The sequence below is a fragment of the Pectinophora gossypiella genome, unplaced genomic scaffold, assembly GCF_024362695.1.
Source record: "Pectinophora gossypiella unplaced genomic scaffold, ilPecGoss1.1 Pgos_30, whole genome shotgun sequence".
NCBI lineage: Eukaryota > Metazoa > Arthropoda > Insecta > Lepidoptera > Gelechiidae > Pectinophora > Pectinophora gossypiella.
Window position 1 is genome coordinate 818,214 of NW_026063240.1, and position 26,131 is coordinate 844,344.

Genomic DNA, 26,131 nt, shown 5'->3' on the forward strand with positions numbered 1-26,131 from the left:
TTGACGGCGACTAAAAAATAGAAAATAGGCTCTCTTAAATTATACATTGGGGTTGTAAATATAGTTAACCTAGGTGAGAAAAAAATATGAACAAGGTTATAAAAAATATACTTTGAGCGACATTTTATGAGCTCTAAATAAAGCAAATATTGGCATGCAAAAAATAATATTGGTTTATAATAATACTTGATAATACTTGTATCTTAAGTTTGATGGTTTTTTCTGCCGAATTTCATTAAACAGAAAACTTTTCGACTATTTTCGTTTCGGTTTTTTTCACTTCGCTGAAATCACGTTTGCCTAAGTTTCGTTTGACCTAATAACAATTCGTTCTTTTCGTTACTCCGACGTTTCATTTGTGGAAAAAACTATTTTCCGAAGTTAGGGTTGGCCGAAATACATTTTGTCCCAAATATCATGATGCCGAACATTCATTACACTACTGTTAATAAACCTTCAAAATCTGTGACCTTAAAAGGTCTTCACCGCCGCCTCTCGGCCCTTCGGGCCTCGATGGTCACAACTAACCAAAATAGGCATATTATTTTCGCGGCGACTAAAAACTTAAAGGGCGACTAATTGTTTTGTTACAAATAATTACTTGGCAGCGATTAAATATTATTGCGACAATTATATTAGATGAGCTTCGAAATGCAAGGATTTATAAAAACTCAATAATGGCTGCTACTTTAAGGTAGCAAAAATATTTAACAGGGCCAATGAAATTATAGGTGAGGTATTGTAAATAATGACTTGGCGACTAATATTAAGACAGGAGAATTAAAAATATTTTATTGGCAAATATAGGCTTCCATATAAAAATACACTTTCGGGCTGCGATTTGCAAGCACCTAAAAAAATAAAACGGGTACTGTAATTAAGTATTAGGATTCTAATATTTTTGTTTGGGAATCAAAATTTAATGAAAACGGCGCCAAGCGCGCACGCTTAGCAGAGTGCGGGCCGCGGTGCGGGGGGTGATGTAGGGCGTTATTAGCCAATGGCAAGCGGCGGGCGGTTATCACAGGATGATACGATTGCCTGTTATTGTTTGCTTGTAATATTTTCACAATTTTTGAAAACAATTTTTACTATTAGCCGAAGTCTCTTTTGAAGTTTTTTCATTCCCTATATGATCTATTTGACATATTTTGGTTAGTTGTGACCATCGAGGCCCGAAGGGCCGAGAGGCGGCGGTGAAGATTTGTTTCGTAACGACAGCAGTCACGGGTGCGAGCGAAGCGAGCACGGAAATTCGCGGCACCCCGACACTGTAGATATAGGTCACGAAGGCTGTATGGCAGGAGGCGAGCAAAGCGAGCCCCCTGCCATATAGCCGAGTGGGTTAGGTTACTTGTGACCATCGAGGCCCGAAGGGCCGAGAGGCGGCGGTGAAGACCTTTTACGGTCCAAGATTTTGAAGGTTTATTAACAGTAGTGTAATGAATGTTCGGCATCATGATATTTGGGACAAAATGTATTAGGCGCCGTTTTCATTAAATTTTGATTCCCAAACAAAAATATTAGAATCCTAATACTTAATTACAGTACCCGTTTTATTTTTTTAGGTGCTTGCAAATCGCAGCCCGAAAGTGTATTTTTATATGGAAGCCTATATTTGCCAATAAAATATTTTTAATTCTCCTGTCTTAATATTAGTCGCCAAGTCATTATCTATACTTATAATAAATCTGTAGAGAGGTCAATTCTGTACATTAAATATTTTTTCAAAATAACTATCAGGGGGTGATAAGTGATCGATACTGATGCCAAAAATGCAATCAGTAAAATTTTTGTCTGTCTGTCTGTCTGTCTGTCTGTCTGTCTGTCTGTCTGTCTGTCTGTATGTTCCTTATAGAAACAAAAACTACTGGACGGATTTTAATTAAACTTGGTACAATTATTCTTCACACTCCTGGACAGGTCATAGTATACTTTTCATCACGCTACAATCAATAGGAGCAGAGTAGTGAAGGGAAATCCTTTTGTATGAAAAATCTAAACCACTCAAGTTAGACGTTTGAAATTTGGCATGCAGGTACCTTAGATACCGTAGAGGTGCACTAAGAAAGGAATTCCCGAAATTCCCACGAGAACGGGAATTAGCGGGAAAATCCTTTTGTATGAAAAATCTAAACCACTCAAGTTAGACTTTTGAAATTTGGCATGCAGGTACCTTAGATAACGTAGAGGTGCACTAAGAAAGGAATTCCCGAAATTCCCACGGGAACGGGAATTAGCGGAAAAATATTTTTGTATGAAAAATCTAAACCATTCAAGTTAGATGTTTGAAATTTGTCATGCAGGTACCTTAGATACCGTAGAGGTGTACTAAGAAAGGAATTCCCGAAATTCCCACGGGAACGGGAATTAGCGGGAAAATCCTTTTGTATGAAAAATCTAAACCACTCAAGTTAGACGTTTGAAATTTGGCATGCAGGTACCATAGATAACGTAGAGGTGCACTAAGAAAGGAATTCCCAAAATTCTCACGGGAACGGGAATTAGCGGGAAATACCTTTTGTATGAAAAATCTAAACCACTCAAGTTAGACATTTGAAATTTAGCATGCAGATACCTTAGGTACCGTGGAGGTGCACTAAGAAAGGAATTCCCGAAATTCTCACGAGAACGGGAATTAGCGGGAAAATCCTTTTGTATGAAAAATCTAAACCATTCAAGTTAGACGTTTGAAATTTGTCATGCAGGTACCTTAGGTACCGTGGAGGTGCACTAAGAAAGGAATTCCCGAAATTCCCACGGGAACGGGAATTAACGGGAAAATCCTTTTGTATGAAAAATCTAAACCATTCAAGTAAGATGTTTAAAATTTGGCACGCAGGTACCTTAGACACCGTAGAGGTGTACTAAGAAAGGAATTCCCGAAATTCCCACGGGAACGGGAATTAGCGGGAAAATCCTTTTGTATGAAAAATCTAAACCACTCAAGTTAGACGTTTGAAATTTGGCATGCAGGTACTTTAGTAAACTTAAAGCTTAGTTGCAACAGGATATTACAAAATTCCCACGGGAACGGTAGTTAGCGGGAAAAAACATTTGTATGAAAAAATCAAATCTAAATAAAAGGAGAAACTGACTGACTCAGTGACTGACATATCAACGCATAGCCTGAACGGCTAAATGTAGGCATTTGAAATTTGGAAGGGACATAGCTTAGGTACCGTAGAGGTGCACTAAGAAAGGAATTCCCGGAATTCCCACGGGAACGGAAATTAGCGGGAAAATCCTTTTGTATGAAAAATCTAAACCGCTTAAGTTAGACGCTTGAAATTTGGCATGCAGGTACCTTAGTTAACTTAAACCTTAGTTGCAACAGGATATTGCAAAATTCCCACGGAAACGGGAGTTAACGGGAAAAAAACATTTGTATGAAAAAATCGAAACCGCGTAAGATAGATGTTTTCAATTCAATTCAATTAAATTATTTATTGCATTCCATGTAGTACAATGGGGTGTTACATAGGCATAGGAACTAAAACATGGACCCTATAGGGCACAGCAACGTTGAAGGGAAGAGAGGAAGTGTGTATTAAAATTAAAACTCAATGAACAATCAATTAAAAAAAAATCAATTCAATCAATTGATTCAATCTAGCATGCATGCATACCTTAGTAAATATAAAGTTTATTTTTGGCTGTATTTTGAAAAATGGGAGTTATTGGGAAAAAAATTGTATGAAAAAATCTAAACTGCATAAGTTAGATGCTTGAAATTTGATATGCACTCCCACACACACAAAGATCTCTCTCTTATATAACACGCCACGCGGACGAAGTCGCGGGCAAAAGCTATCCTTACTAATATTATAAATGCGAAAGTAACTCTGTCTGTCTGTCTGTCTGTTACGCTTTCCCGCTTAAACCTCTCAACCGATTTTGATTAAATTTGGCACAGACAATCTTTAGACCCTGAGAAAGAAAATAGGATACCTTTTATTGCGAAAAGAAGGGACGAAGAGATTGAAATAGGGGTTGAAAGTTTGTATGGGATATTTTAATTTTAAAATATAAATCCATGAAACTTTATATTTAAGCACTTGATAAAAAAATAATTAAACATTTGTTCTAGCGTTGCTGAAATTTCGACCAGTGAGGGGGTGAAATGAGGGTTGAAAGTTTGTATGGGAGTTCGTCATTTTTGGGGATAAAACCACGAAACTTTATATTTAGGAACTTGATAAGAAATAAAAAAACAATTTGTTAAAGCGTTTTTGAAAATTCGATCTTTGAGGGGATGAAATAGGTGTTGAAATTTTTTATGAGGTTCGTCATTTTTCAAGATAAAAATATTAAATTTTGTGTTTAGGCACTAAATAACAAACAAAAAATCGTTTGTTCAAGCATTTTGAAATTTTTACCAGTATGGGGGTGAAATACGGGTTGAATGTTTGTATGGGTATTCGTCATTTTTGAAGATAAAACCATGAAACTTGGTACGTAGGTCTCTTAGGATGTGCAGAGTTTTTCAACAAACGGATTTTCCGAAATTCGAACGGAACGGAAGGGATTCGGAACGGGAACTACGAAGCCAAACTTTTTGTATACAAAATATTAACCACTGAACCTAGGAACATGATATTTAGTAGTTTTGGGTGTATCAAGTTAAAAAAATTTGGCTTTTGTAGATAAAGTTCCTTTTAACGAATACTCTGCATCGCCGCCACTGCCGTCGGTCGTCGTTCGTCGTCGCGCACATTCGCCGAAGTGTGGCGGCAGTCAACGGCGCTGTCTTGTGGTGGGTGGGGGAGCGCACGTGGTGTATACGTGGCCTGCTCGCGAGTGTCGAGTCCAAACAATTTCTACTTTTTAACAAATAATAACAAAATAGCAAACGTTGTGTACAAAAAAGTTTTAAATTAGGTCATTTTAAAATATTTTTGTACACAACGTGACGCTGACCCCTGTAAGTGTCTTGGACATAAGGGACCGATAAATATTCCTAGGTAATTTCTGCCACTCAATGGAATACATAGGTACTTTATAACGACTGTAAACAGATATTTTTTATTTTTTTTAAATATACCTACTTACTCTCTTTTAATCACATGCTATACCGTTCCTTTTATATAATCCTTAATATTCAAATTAAAAGTACGCAGACGAAGTCGCGGGTACCAGCTAGTTTATAATACCTCACCTATAATTTCATTGGCCCTGTTAAATATTTTTGCTACCTTAAAGTAGCAGCCATTATTGAGTTTTTATAAATCCTTGCATTTCGAAGCTCATCTAATATAATTGTCGCAATAATATTTAATCGCTGCCAAGTAATTATTTGTAACAAAACAATTAGTCGCCCTTTAAGTTTTTAGTCGCCGCGAAAATAATATGCCATTTTTAAGTCTCTTGTGCATTGAATCCCGATTCCTTATGCATCTCAACAAGCCCGTTGTAATCCATGGTTTGATAGTCCGAGCGCGGCGAGGTAGACGTAATATATATAGTCCTCCTTGTCGTATCCGACAACGGCGACCTCAGTCTCTTCTCTCGTGCGCTCGAATGTGACTGGCAAAGCCAAACTTTGTTCTGAAAACTCGGACATAATAGACGTAATAGCTTAGTGTTGGATACTAGGGCTTGTGACAGTAGATTAACAAGTAAATTTGCGGCAACATTTGGATCACTAGATGTTAACACTGCGTCAAAATTAAGTGAAGCCACGGTGTCATCTAAAGCAACATAGTTTTAGAAACAACCACTGGAGCGAGTTTAGATTGCTTGACATCCATGCAAAGAACTATAGCTTCATGGTCAGTGATAGAGGAATGCAACACAAAGGTGGTACTTTTTCTGTGAGTTTTAAGGATGAAGTGGTCTAGACATGAGGCTCGTCTAGTTGGCAGATTATGGGTAGGTAACATACCGTGCGTAGCCAGTAGGGTCAAGTAATCCTCGAAATATTGTTCAGAGCTATCGGGGGCTATGTTAATATTAATATCCCCAACGAGAATGATATTAGTGAAGTACCTAAGATCTCGCAACACAACATCAAGTGACGACAAGAAAAGTGGCACATTGTGTTTAAAGCAATGAGGACGGTATATGGCAATGATAGCCGTGTGTGTCGATATTTTTATTACTAGGCAGTTGGTTTCGGGGAATATAGGTTCAAGAACTGAACACGACTACGAATTACTAGCGTACACCACTACTCCATCATTTTTATTATAATTATCACTAGACTGAAACACATTAAACCCGTCCAGTTTTGGTAAGTTCTGATGGCAGCACCTTAACCAACACTCAGTTAGTACTAGAAAATCAAGGTCTAGATTAATACGAGATATCAATGTTAATAGCCCATCAAAGTTTCGAGATAAACTGCAAATATTTTGACATAGTATTTTAGTTTTATCTTGTGGTCGGGTGAGATGCGACGAGACCTCTTCGGCAATGCAAACTAAAGAGTCAGACACTTGGAATGAATCAAGACTACGTATAAGATTATTTACATCCGCGAATTTTATAGGCGATTTTAAAGATGTTCATAATAAAGAGCTGGTTAGTAATTAATATCGAAGCTCTTATAAACAGATTCAGAGTTGGTACGGTATGCAGTGAGAGCCAAAAATTGTAGAAGCTAAGTTGCCGTGAGAAAAGTTTTGATTGTACTTCAAGTTTATAGGAGATGGTGAAATTGTGTTGTTGAGGAAAAATGTGAAGTTGTGTGTGTGCTTTGGTGTAAGTGTATGTAATTGAGTTTCGGTGTGTGTCGATGTGTAAGTAAAATACATGTGTCATGCATGTGAAACAATAATAGGTAAAAACATGGTAATACGAGTATCAATATTTTTACAGCAGCCATTCTAAGAGTAACAAAACAAGACATGTTAAAGTTATTAAGAGTGAATACATGTGAGGCGAAATTATTACTTATAAGATCTAGTCATTGTTGTTTAGGTAAGTTAGAAAGATCACATTCATTAGTGATCCTAATTAGTGGCATTCCTTCCGCTTTGCGCAAATATACATTTCCATAGGATGTCCAGCAAAAGGAGTAATTATTTTTGCTAACGTATTCCCTGGCAAGGTAGAAGAGCTTTTTGGTTTTTTGTGAAAGTGCATCCGACACGTATACTGGCCTAGGCGGTCCTTTAATTTTCAAGTAGGTGGTATTAAGTTTATGATTATCCTGTTGTTGACTGTTAAATTTCTTTACAGACGATAGAAAATTTTCTTTTTTAGGAACGCTCGTAAATTCGTCAGTTATCGGCTTGTTTTCAGATAGCTTTGTGCTTGTCCTATAGACATCTTTAATATCCGACATACCCATGTCCGATTTAACTGTCGAGCCAATTTTCATAACAATTTCACATAAATCGTGTTTACTTTCGCGTTCTATGGCCCGTGGAATATTACGAACCTCAATGCATGGGTAATATGATTTTCGTTCCATGAATTCTATTTTATTTTCCAGTGTCTGAATATAAGCCTTGTAGTCCTTCCTCTCCTGCTGAATCTTTTCTATTTCCAACTTAACTTCATCATATTTTTGCGACAAAAATTCTAATGATTTCACAATGTCATCGTTTTGGGCCTTCATGGAGTTAATAGTGGTCAGAATATTATCAATTTTAGTATCCTGTTTTTCACTAAAAGAGGAAAACTTTACGCGCACTTCTGCCATAAACTCACGCAGTTCTTCTTTGTCATCGTCTACGTATTTGCGTTTGTTACGCGCAGTAACAAAGTCCGGTGAATTTAACGAAGGCTCCGACCCCGCATTTTGTAGTATTGGTCCGCTTATTAGCTGAGCCGTCGCAGGCGCAGTACTCGGCGTTGAAGGGGGAAGAGGCGTGCGCTTGATCATTATTGGCTAGCACTTGTAGCGAGCCCGTGTGACGTTGAATGCCGAAGAAGTGAGCGACTTAAAGAAAGTACCAGGCTCGTAGTAATTACAAAGAGTTTGCGAGCAATCAGTTGTACTAACGAGAGGTCTCGTATTCTGGTCGCAGATCGATAGTTACATACAAAAATTCTTCCCGTCCACTTACGGTAGGCCTCTTAGGTATCCGCGTAGCTGGAATTTGTTTTCTTGTGTTTGTAGTACTGTACACGTAGGTATCCGCGTCGGCACCGTACAAACTAATCACTACTGCTATCTTTATGCAGTCCTATTATTTCGTTATATTATTGTATCGGAATTTAAATTATTTTTTAAGAAAAGGGTTTAAATTATTTTTTAAGATATTACTCATTAAAGTTGTTTTGTAAGACAGATTTATAATTATTTCATAAAAACAAACAAGCAAAATGTTTGCCAAGCAGCGGCACAACTGTCAATATGATGATGAAAAGTTACAGAATATCATTTTTTAACTAATGTCCTGTTATAAATGTATTAATAAAAAACTACAAAGTAATTTATAATAGATAGCTTTTGCCCGCGACTTCGTCCGCGTGGCGTGTTATATAAGAGAGAGATCTTTGTGTGTGTGGGAGTGCATATCAAATTTCAAGCATCTAACTTATGCAGTTTAGATTTTTTCATACAATTTTTTTCCCAATAACTCTCATTTTTCAAAATACAGCCAAAAATAAACTTTATATTTACTAAGGTATGCATGCATGCTAGATTGAATCAATTGATTGAATTGATTTTTTTTTAATTGATTGTTCATTGAGTTTTAATTTTAATACACACTTCCTCTCTTCCCTTCAACGTTGCTGTGCCCTACAGGGTCCATGTTTTAGTTCCTATGCCTATGTAACACCCCATTGTACTACATGGAATGCAATAAATAATTTAATTGAATTGAATTGAAAACATCTATCTTACGCGGTTTCGATTTTTTCATACAAATGTTTTTTTCCCGCTAACTCCCGTTTCCGTGGGAATTTTGCAATATCCTGTTGCAACTAAGGTTTAAGTTAACTAAAGTACCTGCATGCCAAATTTCAAGCGTCTAACTTAAGCGGTTTAGATTTTTCATACAAAAGGATTTTCCCGCTAATTTCCGTTCCCGTGGGAATTCCGGGAATTCCTTTCTTAGTGCACCTCTACGGTACCTAAGCTATGTCCCTTCCAAATTTCAAATGCCTACATTTAGCCGTTCAGGCTATGCGTTGATATGTCAGTCACTGAGTCAGTCAGTTTCTCCTTTTATTTAGATTTGATTTTTTCATACAAATGTTTTTTCCCGCTAACTACCGTTCCCGTGGGAATTTTGTAATATCCTGTTGCAACTAAGCTTTAAGTTTACTAAAGTACCTGCATGCCAAATTTCAAACGTCTAACTTGAGTGGTTTAGATTTTTCATACAAAAGGATTTTCCCGCTAATTCCCGTTCCCGTGGGAATTTCGGGAATTCCTTTCTTAGTATACCTCTACGGTGTCTAAGGTACCTGCGTGCCAAATTTTAAACATCTTACTTGAATGGTTTAGATTTTTCATACAAAAGGATTTTCCCGTCAATTCCCGTTCCCGTGGGAATTTCGGGAATTCCTTTCTTAGTGCACCTCCAAGGTACCTAAGGTACCTGCATGACAAATTTCAAACGTCTAACTTGAGTGGTTTAGATTTTTCATACAAAAGGATTTTCCCGCTAATTCCCGTTCTCGTGAGAATTTCGGGAATTCCTTTCTTAGTGCACCTCCACGGTACCTAAGGTATCTGCATGCTAAATTTCAAATGTCTAACTTGAGTGGTTTAGATTTTTCATACAAAAGGTATTTCCCGCTAATTCCCGTTCCTGTGAGAATTTTGGGAATTCCTTTCTTAGTGCACCTCTACGGTACCTATGGTACCTGCATGCCAAATTTCAAACGTCTAACTTGAGTGGTTTAGATTTTTCATACAAAAGGATTTTCCCGCTAATTCCCGTTCCCGTGGGAATTTCGGGAATTCCTTTCTTAGTACACCTCTACGGTATCTAAGGTAACTGCATGACAAATTTCAAACATCTAACTTGAATGGTTTAGATTTTTCATACAAAAATATTTTTCCGCTAATTCCCGTTCCCGTGGGAATTTCGGGAATTCCTTTCTTAGTGCTCCTCTACGTTATCTAAGGTACCTGCATGCCAAATTTCAAAAGTCTAACTTGAGTGGTTTAGATTTTTCATACAAAAGGATTTTCCCGCTAATTCCCGTTCCCGTAGGAATTTCGGGAATTCCTTTCTTAGTGCACCTCTACGGTATCTAAGGTACCTGCATGCCAAATTTCAAACGTCTAACTTGAGTGGTTTAGGTTTTTCATACAAAAGGATTTCCCTTCACTACTCTGCTCCTATTGATTGTAGCGTGATGAAAAGTATACTATGACCTGTCCAGGAGTGTGAAGAATAATTGTACCAAGTTTCATTAAAATCCGTCCAGTAGTTTTTGTTTCTATAAGGAACATACAGACAGACAGACAGACAGACAGACAGACAGACAGACAAAAATTTTACTGATTGCATTTTTGGCATCAGTATCGATCACTTATCACCCTCTGATAGTTATTTTGAAAAAATATTTAATGTACAGAATTGACCTCTCTACAGATTTATTATAGATATAGATATAGATTATTTTCCCTCGTTAAATAGTAAACAAACTAAGTGTAGGTGTTATAATTTCGTTGACGAACTGATTACCTATCCCTTTCTTTGTCTAAAATGAGTATTACCTTATTACTATGATTGATTACTGGGCTTAAAGTTCGTATAAATGTCTATCGAATTACCTCCTCAAGTTTAGAGCGTAGCTAGTCATGTAGTACTATATTAATTATGTGGTGTAAGTAATTAGATTTTATCTGTATGTAATGTAACAGTCAGTTGAATAAAAAACTTATACAAATCAGATCAATTAATTGGCGTAATGTGATTCTAGAAAGAGTTTTAATGTTAATAGATAGCTAGCTATAGCTATGTGTAGGTTCCTGTAGGAATGAGATATACCTGTTTAATAAAGACAGTTGCATCAAAATTTTATCATAAATTCCCTAAATTATGGCGCCTACCTACCCTCTAAGTTAGAAAAGTGATCAAATACTAACTTGAGGTCACTCAGTTTAAAAAAAAACATCGAAATCATTCCAGTAGCTATGGCGTCATGCGCTTCTTGACACGATCACGAAATCTAGATTTCCGCGGGAATGAGGTATTTTCCCGCCATAAAAAGTAGCCTGTGTCCGTGCCTAAGATCCTATCTTTAAATTAACCAAGTCTTATAAAATTCCGTTCAGACGTTAAGGCGTGAATGAGGCAAACTTTTAAAACAAACAATTAAAAATCACTAACCTAGTTTTCTGTCTACTGCCTACGCCTTAAGTACGATAGCATAAATATTAATAGGCCATATCCTTTTCTAGATTACTATCTATCAGCTAACTAAATTTCATCAAAATCCGTTGAGCCGTTTAGGCATGATAGACAAAACTCCCAGCAAAAACCATAAAAAAATCACTAACTCAATTCAGTTTTCTGCCTACTTCCTACCCCCTAAGTACGATGACGTGATCAATTTGATCGTACAACCGTTTGTAGATAACCAACTATTACCACTATTACTATTACTATTATTATATTTTTTACCTTACTAAATTTCATTAAAATCCGTTCAGCCGTTTAGACGTGAAAGAGCAAAAGTCCCAACAAAAACGACTACAAATCACTAAATCAATTTAGTTATCTGCCAACTGCCTACCCCCTAAGAACGATGGCGTGATTATTTATAGCCTATGACCATTTCTAGGTTATCATCTATCACCATACCAAATTTCATCAAAATCCGTTGAGCCGTTTAGGCGTGAAAGAGTAACAGACAGACAGACAGACAGACAGACAGACAGACAGAGTTACTTTCGCATTTATAATATTAGTATGGATTTTAAAAAGAGGTAAATAATGTTTATTTTTTAATTAAATATGTTTACAAAATGTAAAAAATATGTTGGTAAATGCAGTACTATATACCTACTTATTTTGGATATTATTAGTCCTAATTTACCAAAAAAAAAAACTTAATTGTGATGTAAAAAAAAAATATTGCTAGTAAGCTTCAAAAAATGTTCATAATTTGGTTTTAACCTGTAGTTTATTTAAAGGTTTAAAAAAAAGAAAACACAAATGTGGTTTTAAATTGTCAATAAGCCCTTGAATTGGGTTTAAACTTAATTGCACAAAATAAGTAATTAAGTTAGGTCTCTATAAAAAAAAAAAAAAATGTTTATTACTCTCACCACAAAAATGTACAACTTCGTGCTGTCTTGGCTTAGAACATAAAAAAAATTGTGGGAGCTGGTTCTTGTTAAAGGCTTTACGCCTGTGCTACAACTGCTACAAGTAACCAGGCCCCGTGCCTTGGATATAAATGATGACTCTAAGGTTACAAAAAGAAACATATACTATGGTGAAAATTGAGAAAAAAAAAAGAAAATAAGTGAAAATAAAGTAAAAACGGTTGAATCAGTTTTAGTTAGACTTAAAATTAAATTAATAACTAAAACTAAAACAGTATCACTGTGTGTGTGTGTGTTTGTGTGTGTTTGTGTGTGTTATATGAGTGAGTGTAAATATCTTTATATTTATATTTATGGGTGAAATATTTTGTGATCTCAGGTAATTGGAGTGAGAAGCGCCTCGGTGTCATCATAAGACAAGCCCTGTAGCCATGCTACTAATTTTATTTTGCATTCGTATTTGTTGAGTGTATTTATGTTAAGAGTAGCATTTATTTGATTGTAAAGAAAGCTGCCCAAGAAACAAAAGAATCTGCCGCTAAAAGCTGTGTGCAAGCGATTTGGTCTCACTGCGACTAACTTATTTCTTTTTGTGGAATTTTTGTCTGGGGGTGTCATAATGTGCTGTTTCAAGGTGGTATACAGTATAAAAAGTTGTCTAACTGTGAGGACCTGACAATATGAGTTTTGAGGATGACCACCTTGAGGATGACCCTCTGCGCACGTTCAGCTTTTATGAGATGAGTCTTAGCTGCACCTCCCCAAAAGGAAATACAGTAAGTCAAGACAGACTGACCAAGGGCATAGTAGACCATTCTCATAACATCTGCATCCACCACATGTCGAAGCTGTTTAAAAATGAAAGTGAGTTTTCTTACCCTAGCCGATAAAAGATTGAGATGTTGTTGAAAATTGAGATTAGTATCAATTTCAACCCCGAGGTACCTAATGCTAGACACCGTATCCAAGTATGTTTCACTGTTAGTTAGGGGGCAAGTGATTGTGATTCTTGGTTGATTAGTTTGCTGAACATTCCATTTTCGTATTGAAAAAGGAACCACTTTAGTCTTTTCAACATTTAATGTCAGCAGGTTGTCATTTAACCACGCCCGGACTGTATCAAAGCCCTTTTGTGCAGATTTATATGCAGTCACCCAACTCTCTCCAGTAAACAGTAACACTGTATCATCGGCGTATGTTATAACTTTGCAATTTTCTAGCTTTAAATTACAAAGACTATTTATGTACGTTAGGAATAGTGTAGGTCCCAATATGCTGTAAGATATTTTAGTTAAGATTTGTTTTAATAATGTAAATAAACAGTTTTTACTTAAGAATTGCACTTTTATTTTTAGTAACTCCCCATGTAGTAAGACCACGGTAACATGATCATTAACTAACATACAGATACCTGGATATACATAAAGCTGCCTCAGGTACATGCTCTATAAATAAAACAACCATTGAAATAATAAATAATAAGTATATTGGTTACTTACTCTAAATTTCCAAAACGCACGCGTGCTCAAACACAAGTGTACACGTGTTCAAAATGGTACGTCTGCCTTCGATGCGTGCTCGAATCAAAAAAGCCCCAATGAAAGACAAACACGCCTTTTTATACCCTTTCTCCTAGTGTTGCCATATGAAGGCAACACAAATTCGCACAAAATTACAGAAAACCTAACATTCGTCCATCCTGACGTCGTGCATGTCCTCATGCACGTAGACAAAACGTCTAATGTTCAAACCTAACATTCGGCGGGCCAAGTGATTCCACACTCATCGAGAACAGTTACAAAGCTTCACTTAAAATCTAAAAGTACAACGACATGTAATCACATTTACGGGGTGAAACATCAGCTCTTCTTTCTAATCATTAAAGCTATTCAAGTTGTCAATAGTTCGCAAACCCTTCCTTCTCACGAACCATTGCAAAGCAATTGAGTGTGAACCTTCTTTCTCACACTTGTAATTATCGTATACAAACCTTCCTTCTTATATACGATAATTAAAATAATCATAATATAAAGCTACTCAAGTTGTCAATAGTTCGCAAACCCTTCCTTCTCACGAACTATTGCAAAGCAATTGAGTGTGAACCTTCTTTCTCACACTTGTAACTATCGTATACAAACCTTTCCTTCTTATATACGATAATTAAAATAATCATTGTAACTATCGTATACAAACCCTTCCTTCTTATATACGATAATTAAAATAATCATAATATTATAAAGCTATTCAAGTTGGCAATAGTTCGCAAACCCTTCTTTCTCACGAACTATTGCAAAGCAATTGAGTGTGAACCTTCTTTCTCACACTTGTAACTATCGTATACAAACCCTTCCTTCTTATATACGATAATTAAAATAATCATAACATTATAAAGCTATTCAAGTTGGCAATAGTTCGCAAACCCTTCTTTCTCACGAACTATTGCAAAGCAATTGAGTGTGAACCTTCTTTCTCACACTTGTAACCATCGTATACAAACCCTTCCTTCTTATATACGATAATTAAAATAATTGTGAACCCTCCTCACAAAATTGAAAGTCACCTTAACTAAATAGCTATGAGCCCTCCTTCTCAAGCTATTACTAAATACACATCTTACAGTTTCATCCAACAAACAGTACCTCTACTTACTTTCTTTTGATTGTATATAATAATGACACAATCAGTCATCTTCATCACTACTTTCTTTATCATCATTAACGTGAATCCAGGGTGACATTCGATTTGTTAAATGAAGTAGTCATCAATCCCAACAAATTCAAACTCAAAAATATGTTTATTCAGTAGGTAACATTGTTACACTTTGAATCGTCAATTTTTACATCTTTAAGGGATTCCCGAACTGACAATAAAGTATAATTTTGCGTTTCGCATACTATTTCGTTCAACATAGGATTAATTTCCGCATCCATCTGAAGTCCAAACATTACCTCAGTCCGTCCCGTTGTCTTCCGACGGGTGTTGTTCATGCCCCATTGGACTCTACCTATCTTGTCATCCCAGACGTTCTTGTCAAAATTAAGATTTTGCGCAGTTAACGACCCTAACATCGTGCGATTACACTGCTCTACTTGTCCATTGGACCTAGGACTTGCAACTGCGTTCAACACGTGTCTAATACCTTTATCCGAGCAAAACGTTTGAACACGTACGATGTGAAGCAAGTACTGCGGTCGCTAATCATTCGATCTGGGTTTCTGAATGTATAGAAAATATCTTCTAATTCTCGCGTTGTTGTAACTGTTTTTGGTATTTCTGACTGGCCTGATAAATTTAGATTTCGTAAAGGCATCTACGACTACCAATAGGTAAGAGTTTTCCTCTCTTTGATCGCACAAAAAGGTCCAAGGTGATTGATGTACAGGGTGTGAAAAGGCACCTCGACTTTTCGTTTACGTGGAATAGGCCCTCATTTGAATTAGTTTTCTGTTATGTACTTTAACCCATCTGCATCAATATCAGTGGTAAGAAATTCCCGAATGCGACCCAGTTCACTATCACCTAATTGAAGAGTCTACAACCTGTCCCCCTCATTGATTGACATAACCGTCGGGTAAAGACCAGCGTCAATTTCCATTGAACTAAGATCCTCAATTGGGTTCCGAAATAGAAGGTCCACGTGCGACATTTTCGTGCCAGCACGATATTCAAAAAGCAAAAACAGCCACCAGCGGGCAATACGTCTAACCAAATCACGTTTGGAAAGCATGGAGCGCAACGCACTACAATCGGCCATGATTTTGAAATTCTGACCCAGATATACCCGAAACTTTTGAGCGAACTTACTATAGCAAGAGTCTCAAGTTTATAAACCTTTTCTCTTCTGGAGATGTCTGGCGACTATAGTACGCTACGGGATGGTAGGTGTCGTTTCCATTACGTCGCTGCATCAATATTCCACTGACGCCCACTTCACTGGCGTCAGTGTGCAACTGTGTTTCGGCGGTCGGATCGTAAATGGCTAAGATTGGCCTATCTATCAGACTACTCTTGAGATCAACAAATGCGGCTTCATGTTCCTCAGTCCAACACCATTCCACATCCTTCTTGAGCAACTTATTCAACGGATGTGATAAAGACGCGTAATTCCTTATAAATTTTCCGAAAATATCCTACTAGTCCCAGAAATTGGCGGACGGAATGTGGACTGGTGGGACGAGGAACATCAAACACTGACTGTGTCTTTTTGTCAGCCGGCCGCACCCTAGTAGCGCTAATATCATAACCCAAATAGTTAATAATTCTGCTGTAAGAAATTACATTTTGCCAAATTCAGAGTTAGGCTTGCCTTTTCTATCAACTGTAAAGCCCTTTCTTACCTATCCAAACACTCTTCTACATCCTTTTCGTAAGTTAATACGTCATCGATGTAAGCAGTAGCTTCTGAGAACCTAGCGGAAACCAATACCTTATTCATCAGCCTTTGAAATACAGCTGGTTCGTTAGCCAACCCAAACGGCATACGATTAAATTCATATTGGTCGTCTGGGGTGATAAAGGAAGTTAAGGGTTTCGATTCTTCTGCAATAGGCACCTGGTAGTATCCAGATGCCAGATCCAAAGTTATAAAGTAGGCCTGCCCCACTAATCGAGCAATCTCGTCTTCAATCACTGCCATCACGTACCTTATCTTAACTGTCATTGAATTCAGAAACCTATAATCAACACAGAGCCTTTGTTTACCGTCCTTCTTACGAACCAACATAATTGGACTCGCATATTCCGATACAATTTCTCGTACAATCCCCGAATTCATCATCTCACCAACCATTTCTCTTACTTGTTGTCGTTCCTTGTGCGACAATATGTAAGGCCGGTAAACCACAGGACGCTCAATATTCAATTCAATTTTCATTTCAGTCATATTTGTACATCCCAACTCCTCTAATGATTACGCGAAGCAATGCTTGTATTCGTTCAAAATGTTAAAATAGACGTCGTTTATGTGGCTCTTCAAGCGTTTTTGCTAAAGTTAACATCTTTAGGTTCTATACCTAAATGCTCGCCAACGAGGTCTGTGGGTGATGTACAAATATGATTGACAATCTGAACTCTATTTCATCTACCTATAATATCACCTTCATCAATATAACAAAAGCTGACAATGGGGTAATATGAACAAAGAGCTGACCTTCCTCTACTTTGTATAACCCGCCGGCTATCGTGAATTCTCGGTTTGGCTTCCCCACGACTCTTCCGCTAAGCCTAACATATCAATTAATCACAACATCAGTACGAGCTCTGATAATCGCCTCTCCACTCAATCTTGCGCGTGAAGCGGAGACGACCTTTACACTCGCAGTATCACCACTACCACCGTTAGCAAAAGGGAATTCATCATCATAATAAAACCTCAATTCGTTGGCATTCTTGAATACCAGCACCTGCTTCTGTTCGGTGAAGGACTGTCCTACTAATATCGGACAATTGAGCAGATTACTGTCAACCACGTGACACAAAACATCCGCACTAACACCGTCGATGCATAAATTAACCTGTGTCCTGCCCATGGACAAAATAAAATTACTACCAAAACTTTTAATGGAGTCGGGGGTTGACCACAAGTCTACCCCAAAATCAGTGTCGTTGTTTGTTTTATGAGCGAAATTTCGCTACCGAAATCTATAAACGATATCATAGAGATGTCATTTACCCTAACTGTATTGAAATATTTTGAGCCCGACTTAGAGGTAAGTATGCGCATGATTTTAGGAATGTTACCTAGATTATCACGGTTTTCAAAAAAAAAGGGACTCTGCAAGTTTCCATTTTATGACTGAACCTACGACATCCTGTACATTGGACCAGAGGTTTGGGGCATTTAAGATACGGGTAACCTTTTTCCCTACAGTTAAAACAAAATAATTTGTAACTTGAATTTTTTTGAAGTCTTAACTGATTTATCCCTATTGTCATTATTACTTCCCGCTGTGGATTCAGTCGACTACTTTGTTTTATTAAAATGAAAGCGATCAGGCGGCGGTTGGTTCTCCTTATTACTCATCAGAAAATGGAGTTGATCAGGCTGCGTACATCGTAACGCTTATCGCCGGATCTAATTATCTTGTCACTTAATCCGTGGATAATGCAGTCCACGGCTCGTTTCCCTTCGATGTCACACCGGTTCACGATGGCTAATTCTTCATAATAATAAACCTCTAGCGGTTCACCAAACCTACTCTTTCGCCTAAGCGTATCCTCCAGGGATTGGCCATAATCATGTTCAAAAGGAAATGCGTCTAACCACTTTTGCTGCCATTCTGCCCAGCTGTACAAAATAGAATTGAAGCTTTCATACCAAACTTTGGCCAACTCCTGCAGTTTCTGCATTGCGAAGTGGATAACGGTTGTTCTCATCCCATCCGTAAACAGTGGCACACTCATTAACTTTCTTTAACCAAGTATCAATCTTTTGACTTTTCGATGAGGGTCCAAATTCGGGTAACATGGTTCATAATACTACTGGAAGGATGTGATGTGGCGACTGCTGTCGGATTAGGTTAAGATCTTAAGTTAACTAATGATTCAACAATATTAAGAACATCTTTAGATGAAAATGTAGGGCTATCTGACCTTTCTATTCCCTTAGCTGCCGACGAACGTCGCACCTCCTGCCCTTCGCCGCGACGTCGTTGGCTGTGTCGCTCGTTGTGCCGACGCGTGAAGCGACGTCTCTCTCCGGCTGCACTCCCGGCTCTCTCTCCGGCTGCGCTCCCGGCTCGGCTCGGCTCGGCTCGGCTCGGCTCGGCTCGGCTCGGCTCGGCTCGTCTCGGCTCGTCTCGGCTCGTCTCGGCTCGTCTCGGCTCGGCTCGTCTCGGCTCGTCTCGGCTCATCTCGGCTCGTCTCGGCTCGTCTCGGCTCGGCTCGGCTCGTCTCGGCTCGTCTCGGCTCGTCTCGGCTCGTCTCGGCTCGGCTCGGCTCGGCTCGGCTCGGCTCGGCTCGGCTCGTCAGTCGTCTTCGTGGAACGATCTCGTCTTCAAGAGGCATAATCTGGAACTCGAAAACATTGGAACATGTAAATATTCTTCAGATAACCCTATATGTATATATTTATACAGATATATTTCCAAAGTAAAATATCTCAAAAACGGTGTATCCTGATTAACAAATATGGATACGATCCCACTTCTGAAATGTAGTAAGACCACGGTAACATGATCATTAACTAACATACAGATACCTGGATATACATAAAGCTGCCTCAGGTACATGCTCTATAAATAAAACAACCATTGAAATAATAAATAATAAGTATATTGGTTACTTACTCTAAATTTCCAAAACGCACGCGTGCTCAAACACAAGTGTACACGTGTTCAAAATGGTACGTCTGCCTTCGATGCGTGCTCGAATCAAAAAAGCCCCAATGAAAGACAAACACGCCTTTTTATACCCTTTCTCCTAGTGTTGCCATATGAAGGCAACACAAATTCGCACAAAATTACAGAAAACCTAACACCCACATGTACATAGCTTACGTATACAATCTCACACACGACATAGACAAAGTTTTTTTATATTTTTATCAGCAATCTTACAAGCAAATGTTTGAAATTATTCTTCCAACACTCCCTCTTAATTTGTGTACATTTGTTTTGTATTAAGTTTCAATTTTACAAAGTACAATTCTTTTCTTTTACAATTTTAAATGAACTATTAATGAATTTAACATGTTTAACAATTTTAAGTTTACATTTTTTTATATAATATTAAGTTTACAGTTTTTAACTTTTTGCAATATTAAAGTTTAAGACTTGAATTTTTACAATCTTAAGTTTAATATATAATATTTGAAACAAATTTATTAAATTTTGTCTCATTCAAAGGCTTAGTAAATAAGTCTGCAATCTGATCATTTGTTGGACAATAGAATATACTCAAATCACCATTTAATACTCTTTCATGAATGAATTTATATCGAACGTCAATATGTTTTGAGCGTCTATTAATTACACCATTATTAATGAGTTTTATAGCACTTTGATTGTCTACAAACAGTTTCACTTTCACTTTATCACACAAAAGTTCTTCAATGAATGACTTTAGGTATAGAATATCCTTGCAACATTCTGCTGCAGCGATGTACTCTGCTTCAGTCGTGGATAAAGCAACTATAGGTTGTTTTCTTGTACACCAGGTAATTGGACAACCACAGAAATATATTATGTATCCTGTAGTGCTTCTTCTTGTCTCTGGGTCACCTGCATAGTCAAAGTCACAGTATGCGGTAAGTTCTAGATCTTTTTCTTCCTTCTTGTATTCTAGTCCTTTATCTTTTGTCCCTTTTAGGTATCTTAGTATTCTTTTTATCGTCGTCACATCATTTTCAGTTGGATTTTCAACATTCCTGCTGCACTGGTTGACAGCAAAGCTTATGTCTGGTCTAGTTTTGTTGGATATGTATGTGAGACTTCCTAATAATTGTCTGTAAGGAAATGTTATGTTCTTGTCTGATTTTTCTCTTTTAATTGTTTCCATAGGTGTCTGTATTATCTTAGCATCTTTCATGTTATAGTCTTCTAGTAAATTTTCAATGAACTTTTCTTGTTTTAACTTCAGATCTCTCTTTGTATGTATTATCTCCATTCCAATATATTTATCTGGATTTTTATTTATTTTTGTTTGGAATCTTTTTCCTATTTTTCTTAATAGCTTATCTATGGCTTCTTCACTTTTTCCGATTATAATACCATCGTCTACATGAATTCCCAAATAAATGGTTTCTTCTTTGTTCTTGAAAATACATGGTTCTGTTTCTAGTTGTAATAATCCTTCATCCTTCAGGAAATTGGTCATTGTGGTATTCCATTTCAGCGGAGCTTGCTTCATACCATCATCATCATCAATTTAAGAGCCACGCTCTTGTCGGTGTAGCATTTTCCATTCCAGTCTATCAAAGGCCAATTCCTTGACTTCCCTATAAGACACGACGTTAACCTTTTCTTTAATCTGTTCCATGTAAGCTCTTCTTGGTCTTCCCCTTCCTCTCTTTCCTTCTAGCTTTCCTTCTATGATGTTTTTAATGAACATACCATACAAGGCCTTTTTTAGTTTGCATATGCCTTTCATTTCCATTCCTTCTGGTGGGTACATGTATATCTCTTCATCTATTTCTCCATAGAGGAAGGCTGTCTTTATGTCGAAAGATTTTATGTAATAGCCATTTTTAGCAGCGAGTACAAATAGAATTCTGAGTGGGCTGCTGTTAATTACAGGACTAAAAGTCTCATTGTAATCAATTCCTTCTTGTTGTTCAAATCCTCGGATTACCAGTCTTGCTTTTTATTTTCCATCTTCTTTTATTTTCAGGACCCATTTGTTACTTAATATTTTCTTTCCTTTTACTACATCTTTGTTTACTTCTTTCCATACATTATTTTCTAATAGAGATTTCTTTTCTTCATTAATTGCTTCTTCCCATTAGATTTTATCTTTTCCGGTAATTGCTTCGGTGTAGGAGATCATTACATAGTCTTTGAACTTATGTGGTAGTTTTCTTGTCCTTTTAGATCTGTCTTCTTTATTTATGGTCTGTTCTTCAGGTTCTTCTTCTTCTTCTAGATGTTCTTCTAAATATTCTTCTTCTAGGTATTCTTCTTGTTTATCTTTTTCTGGTAAGTTTTCTTCTTGGTGTTCTTTTTCAGGTATGATTTCTTCTTCGAGCTGTTTTTCAGGTACGTTTTCTTCTTCGTGTTCTTTTTCAGGTATGTTTTCTTCTTGATGTTCTTCTTCAGGTATGTCTTCTTCTTCGTGTTGTTTTTCAGGTATGTTTTCTTCTTCGTGTTCTTTTTCAGGTATGTTTTCTTCTTGATGTTCTTCTTCAGGTATGTCTTCTTCTTGGTGTTCTCCTTCAGATATGTTTTCTTCTTCTACATTTTTCTGTATAATTATGTAGTCTTCTCTTTGGTTCTTGTTTTTATTTTTATCTTCTTTATTTTCTTTTTGTTTAACTTGTTCTTCTGTAGTTTCCTTTTTAAATATAACATCTCTTCTAATAATTATTTCTTTCTTTTCAGGGTTCCAGAGTCGATAGCCAGTTGGAGTATAACCTACCAAGGTCAGTTTCTCGCATCCATCATCAAGTTTCTTCAGATTGGTAAGGTTCTTGGAGTAGACTTCTGCACCAAATGTTTGTATGTTAGAAACGTTTGGTCTTCTTTTTATCCATTTTTCTATTGGCGTTTCAGTTTCTTGATGCTTCGGGGTTCTATTCAACAGGTATGTAGCGCATCGGGCAGCTTCACCCCACATTTCTTTATCTAGATTTGATTGTAGTAGCATCGCTCTTACTTTTTCCATTAGGGTGCGATTGAATCGTTCAGCTTTCCCATTTTGTTGTGGGCTATATGGTACCGTATAATCTAGACGAATTCCTTTTTCTTTGCACCATTCTTTGAGCTGATTGCTTGTATATTCACCACCATTGTCACATCTTATTAGGCTGACATTTTCACTGGTGTGACGTTCCACTTCATTCACATATTCTTTGATGTATGTGAATACTTCACTTTTATTTGACAGTAAATAGACTTGTGTATAGTTTGTGAAATCGTCAATGAACGTCAATAGATACTTTTTTTCATCCCATGTGGACGGAGATATTGGGCCACAGACATCTGTGTGTATGGTGTGTATTACTCTTTCAGCTTTATTTCTTGTGTGAAATGGCAGTCTTGTTTGTTTTGCTTTTATGCATACTTCACAAGTTGAGGTAAGTAAATCTATATCTTTATTTGTTATGTTTATTCCATCAACAGATTTAATAATATTTTTTAATGTTTCTTTTCCAGGATGGCCATATCTGATGTGCCAATCTTCAGCGTTTTCTGATTTTATATTCAACAAAGCATTTTCTATATCTGTTGTCAAGTTTACATTGTATAATCCGTTTTCATTTTTCTTGCCTTTTAATATTATATTTTCATTATTTTTAATTATCACTTCTTCTTTAGTGAATGTGACTTCTCCATTGTTTTCTGTGATAGAGTTCACCGATAGAAGATTTCTTTTTAGGTTAGGTACAAATAACACATTATGAAAATTGACATTTGTTGTTTCAATTTTTCCTTTAACTGTGGAATCGAGACAATTTTCCTTTTTTGCTGTATGTATCTTTACTGAACACTTTTCTCGTTCTTTTAGTATTTCATCATTATATGTCATGTGTTGTGAACATCCAGAATCTACAATGAAGTTTTCTGTTTGTGTGTAAAACATTACAGCTGATCCATTCTTTTTATTATTTTTCTTTTTATTCCAGAAGCAGTCATTTTCTTTGTGATTAAATTTCTTACAAATCGAACACTGTTGTTTATCTTTGAAGTAACAATTTTTCTCTTCGTGATTGTTTTTCTTACATATTGTGCACTTACGATGAAAATTCTTTTTAGAAGTAGCCTTAAATGCAACAGACTCTACTCTTGACTTGCCTGTATCTAATCGCTGTTCCTCTGTGAGCAATCGTGAGGTAAGGTTGGCTAAATTTTGGTCTGTTTGAGCTGTTGACTCCCATGCGGTTATGAATCCTTTGTAATTCTCTGGAAGAGTTGACAATATTTTTGACATCAACATTTTTTCGTTTATTTCCTGTTCTATATTTGTAAGTTGATGGGCTAGATTTTCTAGTACACTTATATGATGTGTCATGTTGTTATTTTTGTCATATGTGTATTGGAAAAATTCCTGCAATAGTTGACATTTCCTTTGATCGGTTCTCTTTTCAAATATAGAGATTATTTTTTCGTACATACTTTTTGCTGTAGTGCACGATAGTAGTGTTGTTAAGAGTTTTTTATCAACCGTTTCACTGATAATTCTTTGTGCTTGCGCATCCAGTTTTAGGTTATCACTGCTATCAGTTTCTGGTTCATTTTTAATTAATGGTTCCAATCCTTCGCTTCTGAATACTATTCCGATTTGAAACTTCCAAATTGGAAATGATTTTTCGTCTATTAGTGGTTGTATATTGTGTAGTTTTGAAGACGCTTGCATCATGGCGGAGTTGTTTTTTTTCTTTGTTTTTACGTGACAATTCTCGTCTTGAACCACGGATCTCTGCTACCATGTAAGATATTTTAGTTAAGATTTGTTTTAATAATGTAAATAAACAGTTTTTACTTAAGAATTGCACTTTTATTTTTAGTAACTCCCCACATGTACATAGCTTACGTATACAATCTCACACACGACATAGACAAAGTTTTTTTATATTTTTATCAGCAATCTTACAAGCAAATGTTTGAAATTATTCTTCCAACATATGCTACCCTGCGGGACTCCGTGTGTTATTGGCATAGGTGAACTTAGATAAGGGCCAATTTTAACACACTGGGATCTACCTGCAAGGTAGCTACGGAAAAGGTCCAACTGTACTCCCCTGACACCCAAAGTCTGAAGTTTTGCAAGAAGGAGAGGGATCGAAACCGTGTCGAAAGCTTTTGCTAGGTCCAAGAATATGCCAAGACATTTCAATTTTTTATCTATATTGATAACAATATGATTTACTAGACTGTGAACTGCATTTTCCGTAGATCTAAGTTTTCGAAATCCATATTGATTTTCGGATAGGAGGTAATTTGATTCTAGGTAGTTCACAAATCTTTTGTTAATAATCCGTTCGAGAATTTTGGACAAAGCAGGTAGTACCGAAATGGGCCTATAGTTATCGACACGGCTTCGATCCCCCGTCTTGTATATGGGATGAACCAGAGCTTTTTTAAATTGATCAGGGAAAATGCCAGACGATATGTGAGATAAAGGAAAAGGAAAACCAAAAAATATCTTTAATATCTATATATTTTTCAAAATCACTCATACGAATAATTTTTAAATAGAATTATGACAATAAAGCAAAAGCTTAGACATTTATAAATCATTAAATCGAAATAATTCAGTTATACGTAATAATAATGTAGAATTTATAAAGTAACTATTACGTCTTAAAAATATAGTAAGTTGTACATCATACCTGACAACACAATGAAGTGAACACAACCTGCTTCGCCGGCGACCAAACGTAGACTGACTGGTCGCAGCAAGTGCACGGACGGAGTGGCACGAATGGGAGTGGTGGGGGAACACCCCACACGTCGAACGTTTCAACGTTCCGTTCGATATATTTTTTAAATGTAAAATGTTAAATAATGATGATTTAAAATAATAAAATAGTATTCTCCCACACGGCCATTCTGACAAGCAGCCAAGGGCTCGCGAATATACAAAAATAATTGATAGAGTAAAATAATACAATCACCATCATTAATTCAAATAAGTTGTGGTAAAAGCCATCACTGCATGGCATGACTATTACAAAAGTATATTCATTAATGCCTCGGTAAAAATCCTCATTGGACACGGCACGTGCAATAATTATGACCTCGGTAAAAAGTCACATGGGCGCAGTCTTATGACCTCGGTAAAAAGCCACATGGACACGGTCTGCACAATATGAATGACCTCGGTAAAAAGCCACATGGGCGCAGTCTTATGACCTCGGTAAAAAGCCACATGGGCGCGGTCAAAGTTCGAGGTTAGAGGTGAAGTATTAATTGTTTAGTATCCCTCAAAAGTTTGGCCAGCACTCTGAGGTATACCACGCAATCAAACGACTTCATAACCCAGTTGTGTTTAATCCTCGCTTTCTAAATATTCTGCGAGTTCGTTTCCCATATCATGAGAGACGAGTCTTAAATTGTCATGTGAAACATATAATGTATTCCCAGTATTGTGTACCCTTACGGTATACCTCTCATTATCGTGAACCTCGGTGATGACACATGGACCCCTGAACTTGCTGTCAAGTTTGGTAATTGATCGCGGATTTTGTTTGATCACGACAGTATCACCAATATTAAAAGGAACAATGTTGGCTTTATTTTTGTTATAACGTTCTTTTTGTTGTGCAGCGCAAACATCCATTTTTTTCTT

At 36.9% G+C, this 26,131-nt stretch overlaps 1 protein-coding gene across 1 annotated transcript; it reads right to left on the reverse strand.

The window, feature by feature from the left end:
* Positions 1 to 7,694: 7,694 nt before the first annotated feature.
* LOC126380883 (uncharacterized) lies at positions 7,695 to 21,001 on the reverse strand. The gene is made up of 2 exons (XM_050030464.1): positions 20,407 to 21,001; positions 7,695 to 7,888 (listed from the first exon to the last, which is right to left on the reverse strand). The coding sequence occupies exons 1-2, from the start codon at positions 20,999 to 21,001 to the stop codon at positions 7,695 to 7,697; spliced, it is 789 nt and encodes a 262-aa protein (XP_049886421.1).
* Between the last annotated feature and the right edge of the window lie 5,130 nt (positions 21,002 to 26,131).

Coding starts and splice junctions, on each gene's coding strand:
- LOC126380883 (XM_050030464.1), bottom strand. CDS start 21,001: ATGACCAATTTCCTGAAGGATGAAGGATTATTACAACTAGAAACAGAA. Junction 7,889..20,406: donor CTGTGACTTTGACTATGCAG/GTGACCCAGAGA, acceptor ACTTTCTTTAAG/TCGCTCACTTCTTCGGCATT.